The sequence below is a fragment of the Gopherus evgoodei genome, chromosome 16 (assembly GCF_007399415.2).
Source record: "Gopherus evgoodei ecotype Sinaloan lineage chromosome 16, rGopEvg1_v1.p, whole genome shotgun sequence".
NCBI classification, from domain to species: Eukaryota; Metazoa; Chordata; order Testudines; family Testudinidae; genus Gopherus; species Gopherus evgoodei.
In genome coordinates, this window is record NC_044337.1 from 16,419,508 (window position 1) to 16,444,004 (window position 24,497).

Below are 24,497 nucleotides of genomic sequence, written 5' to 3' on the forward strand. Positions count from 1 at the left end.
GATTTAGAACAATAGCATCTGTTTCCAGACATTTAGGTAGGACTACAGGAAGAGAGACTCCTCTTCTTAAATAACACTCATGTGAGAGTGAATTGCCCCTTAGGTCTGCTGCAGATGAGAGTTACTGCATTAGTGCCAAATCCTGGGCCCATTGAAATCAACGTTAAAACTCCTACCAACTTTGGACCAGGATTTGACCCACAAAGAGTATGTTTCCCTCTGAAGTGTCTCTGGTTAAAGTTACTATTGTAGAACTATTTCTCCCCCCCCTCCTCCATTCCCTTTTCCACATTTAGCTCATAGAGGATCTTGGAGAAACAACGTGGCGCATCCACAATGAAAAGATACAGTGAAGCCCAGGCTCCAGCCAAGCACTTGAGGATGGGTGTAACTTTGAACACGGGAGGCATCCCATTGAAGATGTAAAGTTACATATGTGCTTATGAGCCTTGCAGGATCAGGACCTCAGTGTAATCAGTCACAAGAGGGAGGGATCTCTGAAGAAGAGGATCAAACCCAAATTCGTCTTTCAACCACTACGTTCAACATAGTTAAATAGTCACCTCTGTGGAGCAACGAGACATGCCTCTGTTGCAAAACGAATAACCACAGTCTGTATTCAAAGCTTAGTTGAATACCTATCACACTTATACCTTTACCCCTTACATACCATGTGGAAATGAAATTAGTACTGGTAGAAGGTGCAGTCTTGACAGCCTTGGAGACTAAATCCCTCTGTTTCTTAACACATATAGCAGTGGCACTAGCAGTACCAGCTCTTCCCACCCTCACTCTTGTGCTTTGACCCTAACCTGGATTTCATATCCAGGCTGAGAGGAGCCGAATATACAGTGGGACCACACCCTCTGTCTGTTGGGCAGCGGGGGCAGGGTGGGCAGCGACATCACACAGCAGCAACCCTTCTGAATGATGAATGTGGGGATGGAATCCCAGTCAACCAGGGAGATGGTGGCCATAAATAAATAATTGGAGATATACCTATCTCCTAGAACTGGAAGGGAAGGTCATTGAATCCAGCCCCCTGCCTTCACTAGCAGGACCAAGTACTGATTTTTGCCCCAGATCTCTAAGTAGCCCCCTCAAGGACTGAATTCACAACCCTGGGTTTAGCAGCCAATGCTCAAACCACTGAGCTATCCCTCCCCACAAGCATGTGTCATAACATTTTTCCCAGATCTGGACCTTAGCATTCAAAATATGGGTGTTAGCATGAAAACCTCCAAGCTTAGTTACCAGCTTAGACCTGGTAAAGCTGCCACCAGCTAGGAATCTATACAGTGCCTGGCGCACTGTGGTCTCCCCAAAACCTTCCCTGGGGGACCCCCAGACTCAGATTCCTTGAGTCTCGCAACAAAGGGGAATAAACCATTTCCCTTCCCCGTCCTCCCCTCCAGGTGTTCCCTCCCTGGGTTCCCAGAGAGATATACAGAAGCAAGCTCCGTGAATCTAAACAGAGGGACTCCACCCTCCCTGTTTCCAGTCCTGGAAAACACAAGTACTTTCCCCCTCACCCAGAGGGTATGCAAAGTCAGGCTTAATAAATCTAACACAAAGAGATTTTCCCCCTGACTTCTTCCTCCCACCAATTCCCTAGTGAGCTGCAGACTCAATTCCCTGGAGACCCCACTAAAGAAAAAACTCCAACAAGTCTTAAAAAGAAGGCTTTATATAAAAAAGAAAGAAAAGGACATAAAAATGGTCTCTCTGTATTAAGGTGACAAATACAGGGTTAATTGCTTAAAAGAAAAATGAATAAACAGCCTTATTCAAAAAGAATACAATTTAAAACATTCCAGCAACTACACACATGTAAATACAAAAGAAAACAATATAAACCTTATTGTCTTACTATCTTTGTACTTACAACTTGGAAACAGAAGATTAGAAAGCCAGGAGACAGAAAGATCACTCTCAGAGCCAAGAGGGTCAGACCCAAGACAAAGGACAAAGAACTCACACCCAAAACTTCCCTCCACCCAGATTTGAAAAAGTCTTGTTTCCTGATTGGTCCTCTGGTCAGGTGTTTCAGGTTACTCCTTTCCAGGTGAAAGAGACATTAACCCTTAGCTATCTGTTTATGATATGCCCCCCAAATTGCAGACAGTGGGGAACCTCACTGGTGGCGATTTCCTCCTAGAACTTTAAAATAAACAGATTAATATAACACATGCATCTTTACATATACCACTAAGTATATAACTAACAGATGTTTACATTTTAAGAACACTTTTTAACTACTGGATTGTGGGAAACTCTTACGGGAGAGAGCATCAGCTACTTTGTTAGAAGCTCCTGAGATGTGCTGAATTTGAAAATCAAAATCTTGGAGAGCTAAACTCCAATGAAGAAGTTTCTTGTTGTTCCTCTTGGCAGTATGAAGCCACTTTAGTGCAGCATGGTCAGTTTGTGACTGAACTCACAACCCTGGGTTTAGTAGCCAATGCTCAAACCACTGAGCTATCCCTCCCCCCAAGCATGACTATAGATTAGGCCATGAAGTGTCACACCAGTGGGAGTGGATTAGCTGGGTCATTGCTCTGTCCCCAGTTTGATCATTTCTATGTTCCAAATGTATCTTTCTGCACACTGCAAGCCAATGTGATCAGTGATGCTTTCTGTTCCTTTTGGCATACTGGAGGGTACTGTAGTAGCAGCTTTCTGATGACGCCATATGCGAGCGCCTCACCATTGGGACAGTGGCTTGCGCTATACCATCTGAACAGTAAATAAAGGGTGATCAGCCAAGCAGCAAACAAGTTAACGTGTGTGGCTTTGTATTGTGTCTTTGCCAAGACTAAACAAATGTACCCAGATAGACTGAGTTATTAACCCAGGCTGTCTAACTTAAGTTACCTGCTTAAGAGTTGCCCTAGTTTTCTCCCGGGGGCCCTCTCTGTGGATAAAAGGTGCTCAGGACTTCACACAATGAGACCTCCATTTTGCATTTTCTTTTAGTAAATTATTTTAGTGTCTAATTTGCCAAGCTCCCTGATCAGAATGTAGATTCAAATCAGAGGGAGCAAAGGAAACCAAGGGACAAGTCAGTGTAATCTTTTGTGTCATGGTGTCCCCTTGCTAGCCAGCTGGTGAATGGTTAGAGTCAGCAGCTGGTTTGTAAGCAAATGCTTGAAAAGCCCGACCCCGGCAGCATGTGATCTATGAAATGGTAGATTTGTAGAAAGATGTCTTTGCTCATACAAATGGCCTCTGGGGGTGTATATTGCTAGATTGGGCATCCAGTATCATTAGAAAACACGACCATAGATTAGGCTGTTCTGAAGCATGTGGCGTGCAATAATTAAGTAATAAAAGTCACGGCAGGGGTGAAGGAAACTGAAACAGAAGAGTTACTATTTGCATATGCACTGCTGGCATCCTTCTGCACTATTAAAAGATTCTCCAAGCACAAAAGGCATTTAAAAGCTGGTTGCTATTGATTTCAGACCAAGTCCTGCTGGAAGTTTAGAAGCACAAGAAGGGAGTGATTTTACGGACCAGAGGACATCCACAGAAGACAATCTCCTGGTGCAGGAGGATGCAGTAGTAGCCCTGATTGCTAGCCAACTCCTGTTGTAGCAGTGGCAACTAAGGCTATGCTACAGGTGTAGGCAGAACAAGGTGTCTGGTAGCTACATATTGTAATAGGCTGCTACTGCTGCAATGGAAGAATTCCTCACCAGAAGGATGTGTGGGGAGGAGAATTTATAAAAATATTAAGATCGAGATCCCTTCACTTACTCATCATTTAGGGTTTTTATAGTTTAACATTTGCTGCTGGAAAAACCGTCATGGAATCATAGAACTGGAAGGGACTTTAAGAAGTCATCTAGTCCTGCATTCAAGGCAGGACTAAAATTATCTAGACCGTCCTTGACAGATGTTTATCTAACCTGCTCTTAAAAAAAAAAAACTCCAATCATGGAGATTCCACAACCTCCCTGGGCAATTTATTGCAGTGCTTAACCACCCTGACAGTTCGGAAGTTTTTCCTAATGTCCAACCTAATCCATCCTTACTGCAATTTAAGCCAATTGCTTCTTGTCCTATACTCAGAGGTTAAATAAAAATTTTCTCCCTCCTTGTAACCACCTTGTAAACTGTTATGTCCCCTCTCAGTCTTCTCTTCTCCAGACTAAACAAACCCAATTTTTTCAATCTTCCCTCATACATTATGTTTTCTAGACCTTTAATAATTTTTGATGCTCTTCTCTGGACTTCCAATCAGTACACATCTTTCCTGAAATATGGCACCCAGAACTGGACACAATACTCCAGCTGAGGCCTAATCAGCGTGGAGCAGAGCGGAAGAATTACTTCTCGTGTCTTGCTTAAGACACTCCTGCTAATACATCCCAGAATGATGTTTGCTTTTTTTGCAACAGCGTTATACTGTTGACTCATATTTAGTGATCCACTATGACCCCCAGATCCCTTTCCACAGTGCTCCTTCCTACGCAGTCATTTCCCATTTTGTATGTGGGCAACTGATTGTTCCTTGTTAAGTGAAGTACTTTGCATTTGTCCTTTTTGATTTTCATCCTGTTTAGTTCTGACCATTTCTCCATCATGAAACTCACCCGGAGGAAACGAGCTGTATTTACAATAAGGAAGTTTTCTGCTTTATTGCTATTGCTTTGGCTGTCCCCATCTTTCACATGGGCTGCTGAAATTAAACCTGCCCTGCCACCTCCGACCAAAGGCACAAAGAAGGAAGGACGCGCACACACACAGTTATGATTCTAACAGCTTGCCACTCTGGCTACTGTCAGCTCAATTTGGTTAGCCAGGAGACTAGCTGAGAAGCAGATGCCTTTTTACTCTCTTTATTCTTCTGTTCCTCAAGGCTTAGCTGAGCTATGTGCTGAGCATGTTACCTCTGGCATCACACAGGCACTGTACATGTCTCCTGGCTGGAGCATTTCACCATTGTATCCATTCACACACAGCTAGTGTATTGGAGCCCGCTGGGAACTCACAGCAAAAGAGGAGTTTTTAGTGTGACATTAAAGTCAGACTTTTACTATTAAGACTCCATCCCTCCTCTCTCCTCCCCCCCAAAAAAGGTTCTCCAATTTGTTTGCCAACTTTAAGAACTTTATTTTAAGAGGCAGGATGTATTTGGTGCACTTGGAGAAGGCATTGGACTGGGACCAGGAGATCTGGGCTCACTTGTCAGCTCTGCTACAGACTCCCTACATGACCTTGAACAAGTCCATTTAATCTCTGTGCCTCAGTTCCTCCTTTGTTAAATGGAGATAATAATCCTTCCCTGCTCCCACATTTTGTCTTATCTATTGAGCTGTTTGGGGAAGGGTCTATCTTTTATTTATGTCTGTACAGGGCCTAGCACAATGGGACCCTGATTTCAATTAGAGCCTATCGTCAGTAGCTATAGAAATTAAAATTCTGTATGAGCCTCAGAGCAGAGCCCTGCAACCCAGCCCAAACCCGACAGGACCCAACTACAAGTGTTGGGTTCGGGTCAGCTCTTCTCCTCCTGCCCATGGGGTTGGTGCCGGGGCGGCTTCATGCCTTGCTCTTGCCAGCCAACACCATCTTGCAGAGTGTGCGCCCCAAAGAGTCACAGCACCTCTCACGTCACAACACACATATCCAGGCTTGGGCAGTGGCTCGCAGGAGCAGAGCATGGAGCCAATGCTAGGCCAACCCCATAGGCCAGAGGTGGCAGCTGTACTGACTTAAGTTTAGGGGCAAAAGTCGGAGTCAGGAGTCATAACATTTCTTCCCAGATTTGGACCTTAGCGTCCAAAATATGGGTGTTAGCATGAAAACCTCCAAGCTTAGTTACCAGCTTGGACCTGGTAATTGCTGCCACCAGCCAGGAATTATACAGTGCCTAGCTCACTGTGGTCTCCCCAAAACCTTCCCTGGGGGACCCCAAGACTCAGATTCCTTGAGTCTCACAACAAAGGGGAATAAACCATTTCCCTTCCCCCTCCTCCCCTCCTCCCCTCCAGGTGTTCCCTCCCTGGGTTCCTGGAGAGATATACAGAAGCAAGCTCCGTGAATCTAAACAAAGGGATTCCACCCTCCCTGCTTCAAGTCCTAGAAACACAAGCACTGAGAGATCTAACCTTTCTCCCCCCTCACCCAGAGGGTATGCAAAGTCAGGCTTAGTAAATCTAACACAAAGAGATTTTTCCCCCTGACTTCTTCCTCCCACCAATTCCCTGGTGAACTGCAGACCCAATTCCCTGGAGTCACCACTAAAGAAAAACTCCAAAAGGTCTTAAAAAGAAAGCTTTTTATAAAAAAGAAAGAAAAAGACATTAAAAATAGTCTCTGTATTAAGGTGACAATATACAGAGTCAATTGCTTAAAGGAAAAAAATGAATAAACAGCCTTATCCAAAAAGAATACAATTTAAAACATTCCAGCAACTACACACATGTAAATAGAAAAAAAACAATATAAACCTATTGTCTTACTATCCTTGTACTTACAACTTGGAAACAAAAGATTAGAAAATCTGGAGATAGAAAAATCACTCTCAGAGCCGAGAGGGCACAGACCCAAGACAAAGAACAAAGAACTCACACCCAAAACTTCCCTCCACCCAGATTTGATAAAGTCTTGTTTCCTGATTGGTCCTCCAGTCAGGTGTTTGGTTCCCTGTGTTAACCCTTTACAGGTAAAAGAACATTAACCCTTAGCTATCTGTTTATGACATCGGGTCAGAAAACAACTCGACTCTTTTGGGCTTGGCTGATGTGGGCTTGGATCCAGTTTAGGGCTGGGTCGGGCGTAAAACTTAGGCCTGAGTACACCACTTCAGCCACTTTAGTCATCATCACTTGTAAAGATCACTAAACTGCAGTGTCAGGGGTACCGGAATCTCTCTCTCTTTTGTTTGAATTGTATTTCCTTCCCCCAATATATTTGTTGTTTTGTATGAAGTGGGGGGAGGAGGTAAAAAAAAAAAAGAGGATAACAAAACAAAACAAAGAAAAACATAAAACGTAAAGAGCACCTACCATGCTAGGAATCGGGGTGTGAAACTCTATGCAAGACCTGTGATTGGATTCATGGGGTGGGGGTGGGATCACTTTGCCATTGTTACAAATTTTAAATTCAAGATTGGAGGTTTTTCTAAAAGATCTGAGCTAGTTCAAAGAGGAATTAAACACAGGAAGCCCCATGGCTTCTCTTATACAAGAGGTCAGGCCAGATGACCACAGTGGTCCTTCCTGGCCTTGGAATCTGTGAATCTTTGTGCAGCTTGTGTGATGGGTTCTGGCTCCTCTGTATACTGATTTCAGAGATCGAGGTCAGTGAACGATGAGATTGGGGGACCTTGGCCTGAATGTCTGTCTTCTTCATCAGTGAGGAGGCGTCTGTTGGTTTGGCTTTTGAAGACCTTCCTCTCTGAGCACAAATGGGTCATTTTTCTGATGCAACATTTCAACTCTCGTTTAAGTTGCTTAATGGGCAAGGTGTTTATCAGCCTCTTCCCTTTGTCTCGCTACAGCTGGAAGCCCCTTCCAGGCCCAGTCTGCCAGGCCTTCAGCTCAGCCCTGCCGTTGCCTGGTTCGGCCTCTTTGGCACATGGGAGCTCTGATGGACTTCAGATCCTCTCGTCACACCACCTCACTCTTTGTGCCCCCTTGTTAATTCAGAGGCAACTACCACTCAGTTGGATGGGAACGTACTGACAAAGAAAGGACTTCTGGAGGCTTGTCAGGGCCAGAATCACAGCTCAGAGCTCTCGGATATTAATGTGAAGCCTCAGCGCAGCCTTAGATCATTTTCTCCTGAGCTATTTGGTTTCCAGAATGAATGCCCCAAGTCCAGAAGGCTAGAATGTGTTGTCTCTAAGTCTTAGCTGGGTCCCTGGCTGAATTGTCATGCAAAGTGCTGCTGCGATACTTCCACCGTACTAGAAACCTTTACTGCTGGAGATCAAGCTGTCCCAGTAAAAGGCACATTTGGTGTTCGGAGTGTGGTGAATGCACTACGGAAACTTACACTATAAATTGCATGGTTATCTTGAGCACAGGGCTGGTGCTACCATTAAGGCAAACTATGCAGTTGCCTAGGGTGCCAAGATTTGGGGGCGCCAAAAAGAGGTGCCCTCAATTTTGTTTTTACAGCGGTTCCTCCGCTAGCTTGCGGTCGCTGCTCCACTTCTCCTGCCTCCCAGGCTTGCAGCACCAATCAGCTGTTTGGCGCCGCAAGCCTGGGAGGAGAATTAGAGCGGAGGTGGCATGCTCAGGGAGGACACGGAGCAGAGGTGAGCTGGGGTGGGAAGGTGCTGCACGGCTCCCGGGAGGAGGGAGCTGCCATGGGGTGGGGGGCTCAGGGTGGGGAGGAGCTGCCACAAGGGGGGCATCTCAGGGTGGAGGGGGGACGGGGAGTTGCCACAGGGCTGAGGGGGAGGGGCGCAAGGTGGAAGTTTCGCCTAGGGTACAAAATGTCCTTGCACCAGACCTCCTTGAGCAAATACTATACTTGGGACATTTAGTGCTGTGTGAGTGTACATGATACTGTTTCTTTCTGCAGCAGGGCCCTCATCAAAACAGATTTTCATGTTTCCAACAGAGATGATATAGCCATAGCATTCTCACCAGTCGCATTTTCCATCCTCTGTAGACATAAATCAAAGTCTTTTTTAGAGGGACCGAATGGGTGTACCTAGGGGGTGCTATGGCCCATTGTGATGTTATCTTCTGAATGTTTTGTAGGCCTTCCACTCCCTTCTTCGACCTTCTCCAGCACAGGTACAAGGAGGTGTGGATGGAGCAACAGAGGGCAATAGCCATGGCCCAGCAAGTGGGAAAAAAAAAGGTAACAGCACTTTGGATGTAGTATCCCTCACTTGTCGTCATAAACTTGTGTAGCTTTGCTGACCGCTGTTAAGCCACTGCTTTGTTCCTCCCCAGAGCTGAAAACATTTCATGAGATGATACTGGCTGGAGGGCACAGAGCTTTTGTACTCTCACTCCCTAAGAATGTAAGGCTTGAGGGATATGCCTCAGCCCCTAGCAGCTCAAAACAATTCCATGGTTGGGCCTGGACTCTTCCTACAGAGCAACTTCATGTGGGCAAGGCATTTGGAGAACAAGAGCCCCTACATCCTACAAGCCCCCCCTACATCTCCTTTTTATTTTTATAAATACCTGTGGGATTTTTCAGGGCAAAAGGCAATGCCCTAAATGTCAGTTGCTATTAGATCAATGATAAGTTTAAAGAGGAAGCTTTGGTTCCCTGGCTACTAACAGCGCCATCAAAACAAAGCAAAAAGATCTTGAAGTGCTGCATTTTCTGTGGCAAAGAGTTTTCCCTCTGCAGAAATGTCTGTATTTCTCGTTTTTCCTTTCCATTAAAGTCAGCTTGGCTTCAGCTGGCAGGTATCTAGAGCATTGTTCCATGTCAGCTTACACTAGCATAGCTATATAGTGCAAATCTCAAGATTTGTACAACTGAGTATATATTTTAGGGATGGGGGGCAGATTTTTAGAAATATTTAGGCACCAAGAGAAGCAGATAGATGCTTAATGGGATTTTCAAAAGTCCCTTGGCGCCTAACTCCCAATGACTCAATAGGAATTAGGAATCTAACCTACCTAGGCAGTTTTGAAAATCCTACTATGCACCAATCTTCATCCTTAGTTGCCTAAATACCATTTAAATTCAAGCCCAAGGTTCCCACTGTGATTGAAGACCCTTATCAATTAAGGTGAATGGGCTTGATTGTCCGTAACAGTAAGGTCTCTTTTTTGCCGCTGCTGTGTGAAGCGGCCTTTTTGTAAATGGCAGTTGGGTCCAAAGTCTTCTGAGGTTCAGGAGTCCTCCAAGGAATTTTATCTTCACCCCAGGAGTCCCAGTTAAAGATCTCAGAATAACGTCACCCCCAGAAATGGACTCTCTGCAAGTTACTTGGAACCAGTGACCATCCTAACATACATTCCAACATGCATTAAAATTAGTAAAGGCATCAGCCCTGATCTAGGCACTGCTTGTCTGTCTACAGCAGTCAGAGTGGTAGTTTGAGTGTGAAACACAGCACCATTAGATGCAGCAATATTGCAATAACATTTAAAAGCAGCCAATGACTGGTTTATTAGTTAATGGCTCAAGGAAGAGTTGAGTTAATATGGTAATGACCAATTTCAGTGGTATTATTGCCATTACAAAGCATGTTTTATAGTTGAAGTGCAAGAATACAGTGTTTTTAATTAGCAGCTATTTTACGGCTGCACTGTCTGGAGTGCTGGAAAATACATTGCTACCTGGTCTATTAATGACTGATTTTTTCTTTTTAATCAGAGAGAGAGAGACTATTGTGTTTGAATCCATTTTATCAAGAGTTCCTGAAATCTGTAGGCACCTCCTATTGTATTAAGGAATGCAAACCTACATTTTAGACTGCACTTAGGTGATATAGAATCCCGAGTTTCACCATATAGCCAAAAATGTTCACAAAACCTGTAGCACTTTGTGTGATGAGTCTATCGGGTGCTACAAGCTAAGCATGGTCATGCTAGCATAATACTTGAATGGGCAACAGTCAAGAAATCCCCACCCTGCAGGGTGGACTCTTCTCCTGGGTCAGTATTGAACCACTGCTCTAGCATGGAGAATAGGGCTCTATGCTGGTCCCTTTGGGATGGAGTATAAAATAGACGTCCTGATCACTTTTGGTCACTAAGAATCCCATAACCGTTATTGTAAGAATAGCCCCATTAACCTTTGTGCCCTGCTAGGATCAGAAGTACATCATCTGCTTGTCTAAAATCCCTCTGCAATTCAATTAAATATGGATAATTTTCTGCTCTCTCTTTGGAACAGCTGCCCTGTTTCACTCCAGAGGTGGCTGCATCATTGTGAGGAGGGAAATGATGCTTCTGCATAGTTTTATCAGCTGATTATATTTGTTAAACATTGAGGTTTTCCTAAGCAAAATGTTCTGTGCATAAATGCCAGCTAGAGTTAAAAGTTAATATGAGAGGAAGACCCAGGTCAATTAAATATGAGTATCCCCTTTACCCAAAGACTGACCATTGATCCAAAAATGATTTATCAAGAAATGTCTAATTCACACAATTATGTTTCTGTTGGGATGAGGTTTAAATTGCCTCTTCATGTTGGAGATCACCTTATCCATGAAGGCATCTATTCACTCGAGTAGGCCTGTTCCTAGTTGGTTATTTCCCACATCTTATTTGCCTTTAGTTGCAGAAAAGGAAAGTCTATGAAACTCGGACCACGCTTCTCAGAAAACAACCACCACCTGTGAAATTGGATTCCCTTTGGCACATGCCCCACTTTCAGAAGGTATGATTAGCACCTGCACAGATACATATGTACCCCATTTAACACTATACAACACTGTGCTTGGTATTATTGTACAAAGCAAGCAATGAAGACAGCCCTTTCCCTGACGAGCTTGCAATCTAAAGCCCTAGTTTTGCAAACACACCTTTAATTTTAAGCTAAGCATGTGATTTGCCCCATTGACGTCAGTTGTACCACTCCCATGGTTAAAGTTAAGAATGTGCATGTTTGCAGCATAGGGGCCTAGAAGACAGATGCAGAGGAGACAGCCTGAAGGAAGGAGTAACCTGGAGGTTCCTATTTGTTTGCAAAATTCTTGTGAACGCTTTCAACAGTTTCGTCAGATTAGAAACTCATCTTTTCATGCTTCGCTCTTAATACGAGCCTGATCTTTTCTTCTTCATTAATATCTGAACTTCAAACGTAGCCCTGAAAGGAGCATGCAATACTGTACAGAAAACAGGCATTTACAAAGCATGCCATTTTGTTGCTTTGCTCTATAAATAATTCATATCACACCGGGTTAATTTGGTTCAAGAACTATTGTTACCCTGAGAATTACAGGTTCCAGAAAGTCTGCACTCTTGGTATTGCTCTAAACTGTCCGATTGACAATAGTCTCCTTGAGATTGAATGAAGAGTCTGCTGAGGTTTGTAGAACCACATGACACTTCCCTAATTTGATCCAGGTAAGAGACAAGGTTAAGGTTTCATGTCCTAGCATGGGACTGTATTAATCTATGCACCCTGTTGAACTCTTGGGTGCTTTTTTGAATTCTGGGATCTGTTTGTGGTGTAAATTACAGAGAAACTGCAAGTACAGAGCCAGGGGGCATTTCACAAAGAAAGGGAAGAAGGGAGCCAGGCTGAAGGGGGAAAACAACTGAAAGACTGAACATCCACAACCTGTGGGGAGTTTACATGGCCAAAACCACATCTGGCATTGATAAATACTAGTATAAAGAACCCCTCAGCATGGGCCAACATTTGGGGGGTACTTTTTGCCTCTTTGTTGATTTAAACTGCAGTTTAAACAATGAAGAGGATTCGTGGCTTCCTGAAGCTAATCTACTTGAACAAGTTGCAGAGTTTCGACCAGGAAATATGTTTTGCACCACCTTGATGTATGCCTCTTATGTCCTGCCTAAGTCTGTCCTATTAGCATATGTCAGTAATCATTTATCCCAGCTGCCTGTCAGCACAGAGCTGCTGCTGCAGCTAATGTCAGGGAAGGAACATGACCGATCGCTGTTAAACAGATTGTGTAAGTCACACGAGAAACTGGGGCAAGCCTTTGCTTTATAGCTCCTCTCACCCTGGACCTTTCCATCACTATTCATTTTTCAGTCTCTCTCTCTGGTTTTCTTTTTCACTAGCCCCCTTTTGTTTGGTCTGTGAGAGTAGTTGGGTTTTTATATATTGCCCACACAGGCAGTCTCATGCAGTCTCTTTTTCCCAGCTCTTCTCTATTCGCTCTTCCCTTGGTCCACTGGGACTGTTTCATCTGTGGGATCCAGGCCATAGCCAGTTTTCTATAGAGGCCCGTTGATTTCATAATCCTTCTATTCCTTACTACATTAATCTGGAAAGTGTTGCTTCTCCCCAGCTGCAGATATGATTTGCTATCAGTCCATATGAGAACTTAGATTGGGAAAGGCAATGCTCAACAGGGCTTCAGAACATGGTTCCCATAAAGGGAAATTAAATATTTCCATTGTGCAGCCATGAAACTATTTACCTAGTTAATACAGCAATAATAATAAAAAACAAAGGAGATGCATGGTCCTATGGCTGACATTTCCATGGCCATGTACCTCTACTCAATGGTTTCCAATCCCTGGCCTTCATACATATCTCCCTTAGTTCCAAGTTCATATAAGGGGTGGTGAAACAGTTCCATTAAAATACGAACTGGTCCCACAGTTGAACCACACTGAACCTAAGGGTTTGTTGGGCATGGTACAAGACATCTTTTTAACTCAAGCACTTTCTTGGTTATGGTTAACTGGCTGCGGTCTTAGGGCAAACTGAATATGATGGCACAGGGAGGGGAGCAGATAGTGCTGTCCACTGTTGGCAGTTTAACATGACGCTACCTTTAATCTATATAATATGTCCCGATGATTCGGTGATGAGGTTAAAAAAAATCAGTTAATAACAATGTAAATCTCAAGAGTCTGTTCTCATTAGATTTCCAACCCATAAGAGGTTAGGAGAAGCTTCTCATAAGGCTTAAGCAGCAGCATCTAGACTGGATACTATCAATTAGTGCAAGAAACTATGCACTCAGAACTGTTTAAACTCTAATAGCTCCCCTGGACCAGCCCCCTTCTCCCAGGCTTCCTACTCCTCTCAAGAAACTCTCTCCCAAGCACCACCTCCTGCAATCTTTGTTACTGCTCCTTAGCCAGCCCACTCTGGTCTCGCCATGCCCCACTCCTGCACATCTTCAGAATTCTGCCTCTGGAGCAGAATCCAGCCCTGCATGTTTCCTAAGGTCCAGCTGAGCAGGGAGGTGCTCCAACAGAGATGAGAAACTCCACAAATCAGACAGCCCACAGCCGGATTTTAACTATAATGGCTCTCCAACTCCACCCTCTGTTTTTGGGGGCTTCTGCATTACGCAGGGGAAACTCAAAAGAATCTCCTACACCTCCTGGCCACTGCTACATTTCCCCCAAGGAAGGTGGAGCATTTAAAGCCAGTTTATGGCAGCTATCTAGAGCGTATGGGTAAGGCATATTCTTCTCAGCCACATTAGCCCAGGGAATGTCAAGGAGAGAGGGTGATGGCAGTGCAGCAAATGGTTCTCAGCCTTGGAGCATAATGTTTTGGTCTAATGTGCCCCATAACACACATGGCACTTAATATACTGTCTTGTGTTATTTAACTGTGAATGGTAATTTGGGATTCAGGAGAAGGATTGCTATGATACAAGAATGGAAGGCAGGAGATCCTGGTTCCACTCCAGGTCTGCCACAGCCTTGCTGAGACACTTGGGCAAATTCTATGCTTCAGTTTCCCCATCTGTAAAATGAGGACAATAACGCTTTCTCATCTCAGTGAGGGGAAGAGGGAGGGTGGAAGGATTGTAAGGTTCAAACTGATGTTTGTAAAATGTTTTGAGACCCTCCTCTGGAAGGCACCCTGAATGGACACCGATATTGTATTAATACTTAGCTCTCACATAGAGTGTGACAAGCATTAATCAGGCCTCAGCACTGCTAGGAGGTGGATATTATTCCTGCGGCAAAGCTGGGACCGGGAAGAGAAAGATATTGAATAGCGGCAGTGGGAGAGCAAGTGGTGTGAAGCTTCCTCTCCCTTAATGATCAGACTTTGTCATTGCACATCATCTTCCAGGTGCTTTACAAACATCGGGCCTGATGACTCATTGATTTCCACGGGAAATGAGAGGGCTAAGTGCCCTGTAGAGCCACATCCTTGTAATGGAAGGATAAACCGTACGGTAATGACATTCTTCTTCTTAGCCTTTGAAAATGAGAAGAAAATTTCTTACACATTTTGCCCTGGTCACTTGCAGAGAGCTGCAGAAATTGGGCACAGAGATCTTCACCAGCCCTTACACTGAATCCACCTAGGACTTTCACCTGACCTCAAACTAGTGCTGGTGGGAGGGAAGGAGGAGGAGAAAATGAAGGAGCTTTGCTCTTCTCCACTAATTGTCTCTGTCCATTCTCCACAGCTCCACGGTTCTGTGACATTACATAGTCATTAGTCACTAAAGTATAGACAAATTGACTATATTTTCATTTGGATTTAGGTTTCAGCCCCACTGCTTTAGAATAATGGCACATGCTATTAAGCTAACCATTTGATTTACAAGCTTTCATGCACTGTACAGTTTGTTCTTACTTAACAGCTCTTTGTGGAAGACTAACCCTGATTCCTGTCTCCTGGGTCCCCCAGCGTGGCAGTCGCTGCCCAGCTCGCTGATATGGCAGGGTAGTGGGGAGCCAGTGACACACCAAGATGCAGTTCATTAGCGAAAGTTGCTGATCTGTGGTATTTTTACAAGACACAACAGGCAGTTGCTCTAGGCTTAACCCCTTGTTTACCCCAACAGGAAGCCTCTGCCCACCCACCCAAAGAAGGGAAAGGACACTTTTCAGTTGATTTGTTTCAGTTTCAGGTCGGTTCCTGGGTTCCGGTTTTGCTAATGTCGCTCTCGTATGTCCAAGAATTTCTCTGTGACCCATTTTATTTCTCCTTGATAGACCTTAGCCTTGAGGGACCACATTCTAGGGAGTGCAGGGAAAAACAAACCGGTGTGTGATTAGTAGATACAGTATATACATACGCTGCAAATGCAGGGGAATTCCAGCTATGTACAGCCCAGAGAAATGCACCTTGCCCCCTTTAGACAATCTGTCCCTTCTAGACATGGGACTAAATACACAGGGGATTGTAAACAGTGGCCAGCCACTCAGAAGGGGCACGTGCATAAATACGCAGACCACCTTCCTTACTCATTGGTAGCATCCGTTATGCTCTGCTGCAATGCTGATCGTACAGGATGTGCAGAATGAGTTCTTCTGTAACTTATCAGAAGCGTCGGGACTGGGGGTGATCTGAGCTGTTTCACTGGCTAGCACATATATGCCCATGACCACCCAGAATTTGGCCATAAATTTGTTATGCCTTTAAATCAACCAAATTCAGATTATTTTATAAGAGATGTTTTTCCTTGTGGGCCTGAAGGTCAGGATTCCAGCAATGCCCTTTTTGCAAACATGCCGTGCAGCAGCCGGGTAATTCAATTTATAAGAAGGACGTTTGGGGCCCAAACCAAAATCCCAGATCCAAACATTCATAGCTTTAAAGAAGTTCAGCACCAGTCCACCCTTTGCAATGCTAACTAACTGCAAGTCAAAGCAAACAGAACCATACAGTTCTTGTGTGTCCCCCATATACAAAGGAACCTTGTGCTCCCACATTAGGAGCACACAGTGACATCTCTGCATTTATGCCGTAGGGGCTGCTCACAAAGTCTTTTTTATTGTTTTAATACCTTGCTGCTATATGGTATAGTTTGAAAATGAAGAGGTCATGAAAATCTTTAGCTTTGGAAGAAAAAAAGAGGTTAAGGTAATTTTGGAGACCTAAATAAATTGGACTCACCTCCTTGAATATTGCCATGTGAGCTGATTAATCATGCTGGCATAATCTGACAGTGGTTGCCTAAAACCTCACCTTGTTAACAGGCAAGGATCCTGCTGGAAAGAATTGTGTTTTCCTGGTATTCACTGGATATAAGGAAGGAGGAAGTGGCTTTCTAGAAAGAAGACCCAGGATGCAGGCTGAGCAGTCCTGGGGGAGGAACCCTGGAGCAGCCAGAACTGGGGAGAAGGGTTTGGCTTTGATTTTTGTGTTTCATTTTGAGTTTCTTTTGCAACTAAAACCAAACCCTATGAAAGGAGTAAATTTTGACCCATAGCAATCTAATCAGTGACAACTCCAAAGATGACTAGCTCTCTACAATGCACTGGGCCAGCTTGGCTTCTGACCTCATATCTCAATCACAAGTGTATCTGAACCTTTATCTGTTTAAAGGTCACAATTTGCCTGGTTGGTTTAACCAGAATTTAGTCCTAGGTGTCAATTCTGATTCTGGCAGGAAGCTGCTGTTGAAATATAGCATCAGTACAGCACCAAACACAGTGAGCGCCAGTCCTGATTGGGGCCTTTGCCTCTACTCAAACATAAATGTTTAATAATAATAATAAGCTAGCATGTCAGTAAACCAAAATTGGACAGTCTGGACTAGCTTCTAGTCTCAGTTGTACTAGTATAAATCCAGAATGGCTGTCAACTTGAGTGGAGTTACTCTAGATTGCACTGATATAAAAGAGAAGAATTGGCCCCTGTCAGAATAAATATACCTACACACTGTCATTGACACACATTAGTGTCTCTTTACTCATTAGAAGTTTAAACTCACATAGGAATGCAGGCTCGCTTTGCAGGGAAAATATTCTTGTTTACTTGGGCACAAAAGAAAAAGAAAAAAGAGAAATCCCACAACAACTTTGGACAAAACATTTGTCAACATGCACTGCTTTCCCAAACAGATAAAATAAGCTGCATTCAATACACTATATGAATAAGCGATAAGCAATTGACAAGCAAGTGTTAGGATACCTTGGCAAAAGACTTAATTTGCAACCTAGCACAAAATCAAAGACACTGTCAACGGATGAGCAGCTCTCCTTGAATATGCCTTGCATTACCTGAGAAAGGACCGTCAGGTAAATTTCCAGTGAAAGTAATTAAGGAATCCCTGCTGCATAAATTTTGCAGCAAAATTCTGGGCTCCAGAATTTGATTCTCACCAGAGATCTGATGTCTGCTCTCAGCCTGATCCTTCGCAAAAATTAACAGTTGAGGTTTAATAAAAAAGGAGGAGAGTTTGTTTTTTTATGCTGCACCTCTATTTCTGTCTAAGGAACTGAACTGATAAGCACAGCTCATGTAATCCTGCAATTGTTGTCTTGTCAGAAAAGCCTTAGCCTGTGCTTAAATAACTGGTGTTGGCTACACGTAATACACACTGGGATAGCTGTTTAGAGATGGCATTTATCTTCAGAAGTTTGAGGAGGACAGAAAAAACTTCACACATCCTGGAGATCTAGATCATGCTTAGAGAATAGAGTAATGGCCAAGAGAGCTTTCCATGCTAAATTGCCAGTTGAAATCTAGCTCAGGTCAGAATATTGACTGACCAAGAGTCAATATCATCTGAGGGTTGTTCTGCGGACTACGTGAAATGAATTGATGGGTCTCAGTCCAGTTCCTAGTGGACAGAGCTCTGCATCAACTACCACTATGGCCTTTAATTGGCACCTTGTAAGCAATTTAGATGCCACGGTGATAGACGCTATATAAAAACCTAAGGCAAATAATCTCAGCAGAGGCACCAAAGATTGAATGGGCTATGGAAAATGGAACTACCATTTTACCCTTAGAGGTGATCCTCCCAGAGCTGGGTTGCAGCAACATGAGGGATTCCTACTACTGCCTGTGCAATCCTTGTTTTATGGCTAAGCTGAGGACTTCAGTCTCCAGTGTTGGCACCAGCACTAAAAACACTTTGGGTTCCGCTAACACTTTTGCATAATGGTGGCTGATACCTCACTCAGGGTGGCAGCTGTGATCAGAGGCCCTGGTACTCCCCTTCCCATATATTTAATAGCCTCAGTAATCCTATTTTCACCAGTATCCCTTTCCATGTCTGCAGTGTAATTAGTAATTTCTCCCCTTGCATCTCTAAGCCCTCTTCAACAATCCTCAGTTTATCCTTCCTTCCCCGTGCACTGATGGTCCTCAGTGCTTTTCCTTCTCCACTGCCCTTCCAACTCCTTCCACTTCTCCAGATTGACACTGATGTAAGGGAAAGCCGGATCGGGTCCTGAAGTTCTCTGTTAAAAGGGGTTACCTTCTGATCAGAGAGGCCCAATCCGAAACCTAAACCCAAATACCTCAGAACCATTTGGAAACTGATTTGCAACTGGTCCACTTCCCCTGTACCTTCAATAAACCAAGCCAAAAATCTGAGATCCAGACATAAACACTGAACTTTGCAGCTCAGACTGGCTCTTGTTTTTGATGGAGGGAAAAAAAAAAGTCTATGTTTTAAATTGCTTTTACTCCACATTTTGTTAAAATAAATTGAGTGATTTTAGTGCTGGTAGATCCCAGACTGACAGCCCTGGAGACTGAAGGCCTCAAGGTGTCCAGAGGATAAGGTAGAGCACAGGCAGTGTGTAATCTTCCCCATACTAACACCTCCAGGGCTGAGAGGGTAAGCTCGGTATCCATGTTCATTCAAAGACTTGTCCCCTTCATTGGCTACCAGCAAGGGTTGGCAGCTGGTGCCTGTTCTGCTGGTGTTTCTCGTGCTGGGGACACTTATCCATGAACAAATGGACTCAGACCAGTTTGCTTTCAACATCTTTTTGCAAATGTAATACAAATCATGTCCTCAGCATGCACTGCAGGGTACCTCCATCACTACTTTCACTATGAACTAAGCACATGCAAATGCTTTTTAAAATCACCTGACATTTCATACCATGGGTCCCTTTCTACCTTCAACACAGGACACATTTGCCAACAGGTTTGTTGGTCCAGAGAATAGGCTCTCAGTTAAGCCCAAGACCTCACACATGCTAACTCCCCAGGATGCTCTGACAGCCAACATAAAAGTTATCTGAATCCAGTAGGATCGTTTGTCAAGGTGAGCTGGATGAAGTACCAAATGGGTGACTTCCTCTAGAGGAGTGGTTTTCGATCTTTGGTCCACAGACCTCTGTGGTCCGCAGACTGTGTCTAAGATATCCAAAGGGGTCCATGCCTCCATTTGAAAATGTGTAGGGGTCCACAAATGAACTGCCCTATACCCTCCCAAGACCAAGTGACTGTTGGTGCTCAACTTAAGACATCTTAAAGGGCTCTATTTTTCAGAAAGTGCCAACCACCTGCGTTCTGCCAATCAGCCCCCTTTAAGTGTCTCAAGACAAACAGAAAAATCACTAGTCACTTTTGAATATCTTCATGTTTTTGAACCAAAATAAGAATTATTCCTCCCAAACACACACGCCATTGTGTCTTTTAATCTCTTTATTTTCCTTTTAATTAGAAAAGAAAACGTGGAGTGTGAGGAGGGAAATAACCCTCCATTTATTTAACTTGCTAATCACTCTACCTACAGTAACAGCCACGGTATTTATAACCCTAATAATCCAGATGCAAAACCCTCAGAGTCTGGTTCAGCTGTGGACAGAATAACATCTGCTTTAAAAATATCGCCTGCTCTGTAACTTGTCATGGCATTTGTTGACAACCCTACTGAAAGCAGCTCTCAATGTGACTGTGCAGGATCCTTCAGTACCTCTCTCTCTTTCCCAGACAGTTTTTGAAAGGGAGGTGCTGGGGCGGGGGGGGGTAACCATCAATACAGGGGGAAAAAGGCATCAGCAGCCAGCATCGGCTGATGAGGCTCCTCACCTGGGCCCCCAGTGCACCGCCTCCAATTAAATCAAAATGGTTTGTTTTTAATGGTCTTTTACACTGACAAGTGGGCTATCATTCCAGGCCCAGATAGCTGTCAGGGAGCTGAGGCAAATCCTCCGTTGATAATGCCCAATGCTTCCAATTAGGAACCAAGGCCGCTCCTGGCGTGCTAACGATTCCCCAGCCTCCCCCTAGGCCCCTTCGGCGCTGGCTGTTTCGTCTTCACTCCTCCTCCGCCGCAAATTACTGACACAAAACGGAGGCGCCCCGGCGTCTCCTCACCACGCCAGGCCCGGGCCCTGTTGGGTTTAATGAGGCAATGGAAGTTTTTGCGGCTCTTTCGCTAAATTCTTTTCTTGTTTGACAGCTGCTCGAGTGTTGACCTTATAAAAGATTTAGTGTTTCTCATTATTTTCTGTCAAGCTTCACAAATGATGGCTTCACGGAAATCATTTGCATACATGTATGTGTGCGTGTGTCTGTCTGCATGGGGATATTGTGTATAAGGTGAGAGTGCACGTGTATACTTGTCTCCCATATTGTGTTATTTTCCACTGGAAAGAAATCTATAAATATGACAGTGTTATTTTGTGTAGATTTTTTTAAAGAAAACTTAAAAGGGCCTGCCTTTGTTAGGATCCTGTAAATGAGCAATGCTTTGGAAAGGGCGTAAAGATTGTTTTCCTGTAATGGAAGCTTAAAAAAGGGTTTTGTCACCTGCTATGGGGATTAAATCAAGTGGGTGATGGGGAAACAAGGGGGAGTCTGGGGGCATCCTTGCTGTTAAAATGAAGAGTCATACAGGGAATAAATGCTACTTCCCTATATATGTGTAGTTGGGGATAGAGCTTACAAAAGGAACAGGTAAAACTACATTTCTTTGCAACTGGATGCAGGTCCTTTCACTGAGGCAAGAAAAGCCATGACCCCATTCATTCCCCACCTAGCACCCCTTAACAGGTTCATTCTCAAAAGCAAATCGTATCAAATAATGTAATCCAGTTATGTCAATCAAATATTCTGCCACTCTCCCCTGCAGCCCTGTTCATTAATAAATACTCCACATGGACTCCTCCTGAGGGTCGAAATGACAGCCTGGACCTATACATTGAATGCTTCCGCCGGCGTGCACAGGCAGAAATCGTGGAACAACAACATCGCTTGCCTCACAACCTAAGCCGTGCTGAACGCAATGCCATCCACAGCCTCAGAAACCACCCTGACATTATCATCAAAGAGGCTGATAAAGGAGGTGCCGTTGTCATCATGAACAGGTCTGACTATCAAAAGGAGGCAGCCAGACAACTCTCCAATACCAAATTCTACAGGCCACTTCCCTCAGATCCCACTGAGGAATACACTAAGAAACTACAGCATCTACTCAGGACACTCCCTACACTAACACCAGAAGAAATCAACATACCCCTAGAGCCCCGACCAGGGTTATTCTATCTACTACCCAAGATCCACAAACCCGGAAATCCTGGACGCCCCATCATCTCGGGCATTGGCACTCTCACTGAAGGACTGTCTGGATATATGGACTCTCTACTCAGACCCTATGCCACCAGCACTCCCAGCTATCTCCGCGACACCACTGATTTCCTGAGGAAACTACAATGCATTGGTGACCTCCCAGAAAACACCATCCTAGCCACCATGGATGTAGAGGCTCTCTACACAAACATCCCACACACAGATGGAATACAAGCTGTCAGGAACACCATCCCTGATGATGCCACAGCACAACTGGCTGCTGAGCTCTGTGCCTTTATACTTACACACAACTATTTCAAATTTGATGACAATATATATCTCCAGATCAGTGGCACTGCTATGGGCACCCGCATGGCCCCACAATATGCCAATATCTTCATGGCCGACCTGGAACAACGCTTCCTCAGCTCTCGTCCACTCACACCCCTTCTCTATCTATCTACGCTACATTGATGACATCTTCATCATCTGGACCCATGGGAAGGAGACTCTGGAAAAATTCCACCATGATTTCAACAGCTTCCACCCCACCATCAAGCTCAGCCTGGACCAATCTACACGGGAGGTCCACTTTCTTGACACCACGGTGCAAATAAGTGATGGTCACATTAACACCACCCTATATCGAAAACCCACCGACAGCTATGCCTACCTTCATGCCTCCAGCTTCCATCCCGGGCACATCACACGATCCATTGTCTACAGCCAAGCACTGAGGTACAACCGCATCTGCTCTAACCCCTCAGACAGAGACCAACACCTACAAAATCTCCACCAAGCATTCTCAAAACTACAATACCCGCATGAGGAAATAAGGAAACAGATCAACAGAGCCAGACGTGTACCCAGAAGCCTCCTACTGCAAGACAAACCCAAGAGAGAAACCAACAGGACTCCACTGGCCATCACATACAGCCCCCAGCTAAAACCCCTCCAACGCATCATCAAGGATCTACAACCCATCCTGGACAATGATCCCACACTTTCACAGGCCTTGGGTGGCAGGCCAATCCTTGCCCACAGACAACCTGCCAACCTGAAACACATTCTCACCAGTAACTGCACACCACACCATAATAACTCTAGCTCAGGAACCAATCCATGCAACAAACCTCGATGCCAACTCTGCCCACATATCTACACCAGCGACACCATCACAGGACCTAACCAGATCAGCCACACCATCACTGGTTCATTCACCTGCACATCCACCAATGTAATATACGCCATCATATGCCAGCAATGCCCCTCTGCTATGTACATCGGCCAAACTGGACAGTCTCTACGGAAAAGGATAAATGGACACAAATCAGACATTAGGAATGGCAATATACAAAAACCTGTAGGAGAGCACTTCAACCTCACTGGCCACACTATAGCAGACCTTAAGGTGGCCATCCTGCAGCAAAAAAACTTCAGGACCAGACTTCAAAGAGAAACTGCTGAGCTTCAGTTCATCTGCAAATTTGACACCATCAGCTCAGGATTGAACAAAGACTGTGAATGGCTTGCCAATTACAGAACCAGTTTCTCCTCTCTTGGTTTTCACACCTCAACTGCTAGAACAGGGCCTCATCCTCCCTGATTGAACTGACCTCGTTATCTCTAGCTTGCTTGCTAGCACACATATATATACCTGCCCCTGGATATTTCCATTACATGCATCTGAGGAAGTGGGTATTCACCCACGAAAGCTCATGCTCCAAAACGTCTGTTAGTCTATAAGGTGCCACAGGATTCTTTGCTGCTTTTACAGATCCAGACTAACACGGCTACCCTCTGATACTTAATAAATACTACTAATCACTTTATACGTTCAAAGGGCAAAAGTGATAATATAAATGTAGATTTCTAGTAAACAAACAAATTTAATTCCTATATACCTGGAGCAAAATAAAAGTCTCAGGGCAGATCCTCGGAGTCACTCCATTGACACCAGTGGAGCTCTGCTAATTTTCACCAGCTGAGGATCAGGCCCTCACTCAGTGTTTATTGTCTTTTTGTGTCTTTCGTACTATTTATCCACCCTCCATTAAAAAAATAGATCGGCCTTTACTTGCAGTGACTTTTGCACAACAATGCTAATGCTTGGTAGGTGATTCTTTATATTTTTCTCCCTTCTCAACTAAAAGGGCTTTGTGTAATTGAGAAATGTATGTGGAAGTAACCCACAAATATGCATCTCTGATTTTTCATAATAAGGGTTTTCCCCTGTAATTCTTGGCTGTGAGGTCAGATATTAAATACAATCCAGCTGCAAAAGGCTTGTATAGATTCTTGCTGTGATCTGACATCAAAATATGGTTTCAGTCAAAAATTGCTTTTGATGAGCTGAGTTGAAAGTAATTACAACTATAAAACCCTACAACATATGACATTTAAAAAAGCACTTTGTACATTAGCAGCCGCTCACATGACCTGCTTCAATTTGTGTATCAGATGTGAGACTTCGCTATTACAGGTCAAACACCATCAGAATAATGGTTTAGATTATCAGAGTTCTCTAGAGAAAATGTTATTTGGTCCATCATTTAAAATGAGAATTAGAAGTGGAGCAGCCAGAGATTAGGATTCACCAGTTTAGCATTGACTTCTTGTACCAACCTCTGTCATATCATGACCTCTGACATAAAGCCATCCCAGTCTTGACT

At 44.2% G+C, this 24,497-nt stretch overlaps 1 protein-coding gene across 3 annotated transcripts in view; it reads left to right on the forward strand.

Moving 5' to 3' along the window:
• CFAP77 (cilia and flagella associated protein 77) overlaps positions 1-24,497 on the forward strand; it is a 99,775-nt gene that overhangs the window by 72,686 nt on the left and 2,592 nt on the right. For 2 of the 3 annotated variants that reach the window (XM_030536026.1, XM_030536027.1), the window contains 2 exons: positions 8,724-8,826; positions 11,215-11,316. In XM_030536026.1, the coding sequence (XP_030391886.1) occupies positions 8,724-8,826; positions 11,215-11,316 (205 nt within the window). Of the gene's footprint in view, positions 1-8,723; positions 8,827-11,212; positions 11,317-24,497 lie in introns of those variants that run through there. The other variant, XM_030536028.1, reaches the window with a different exon arrangement.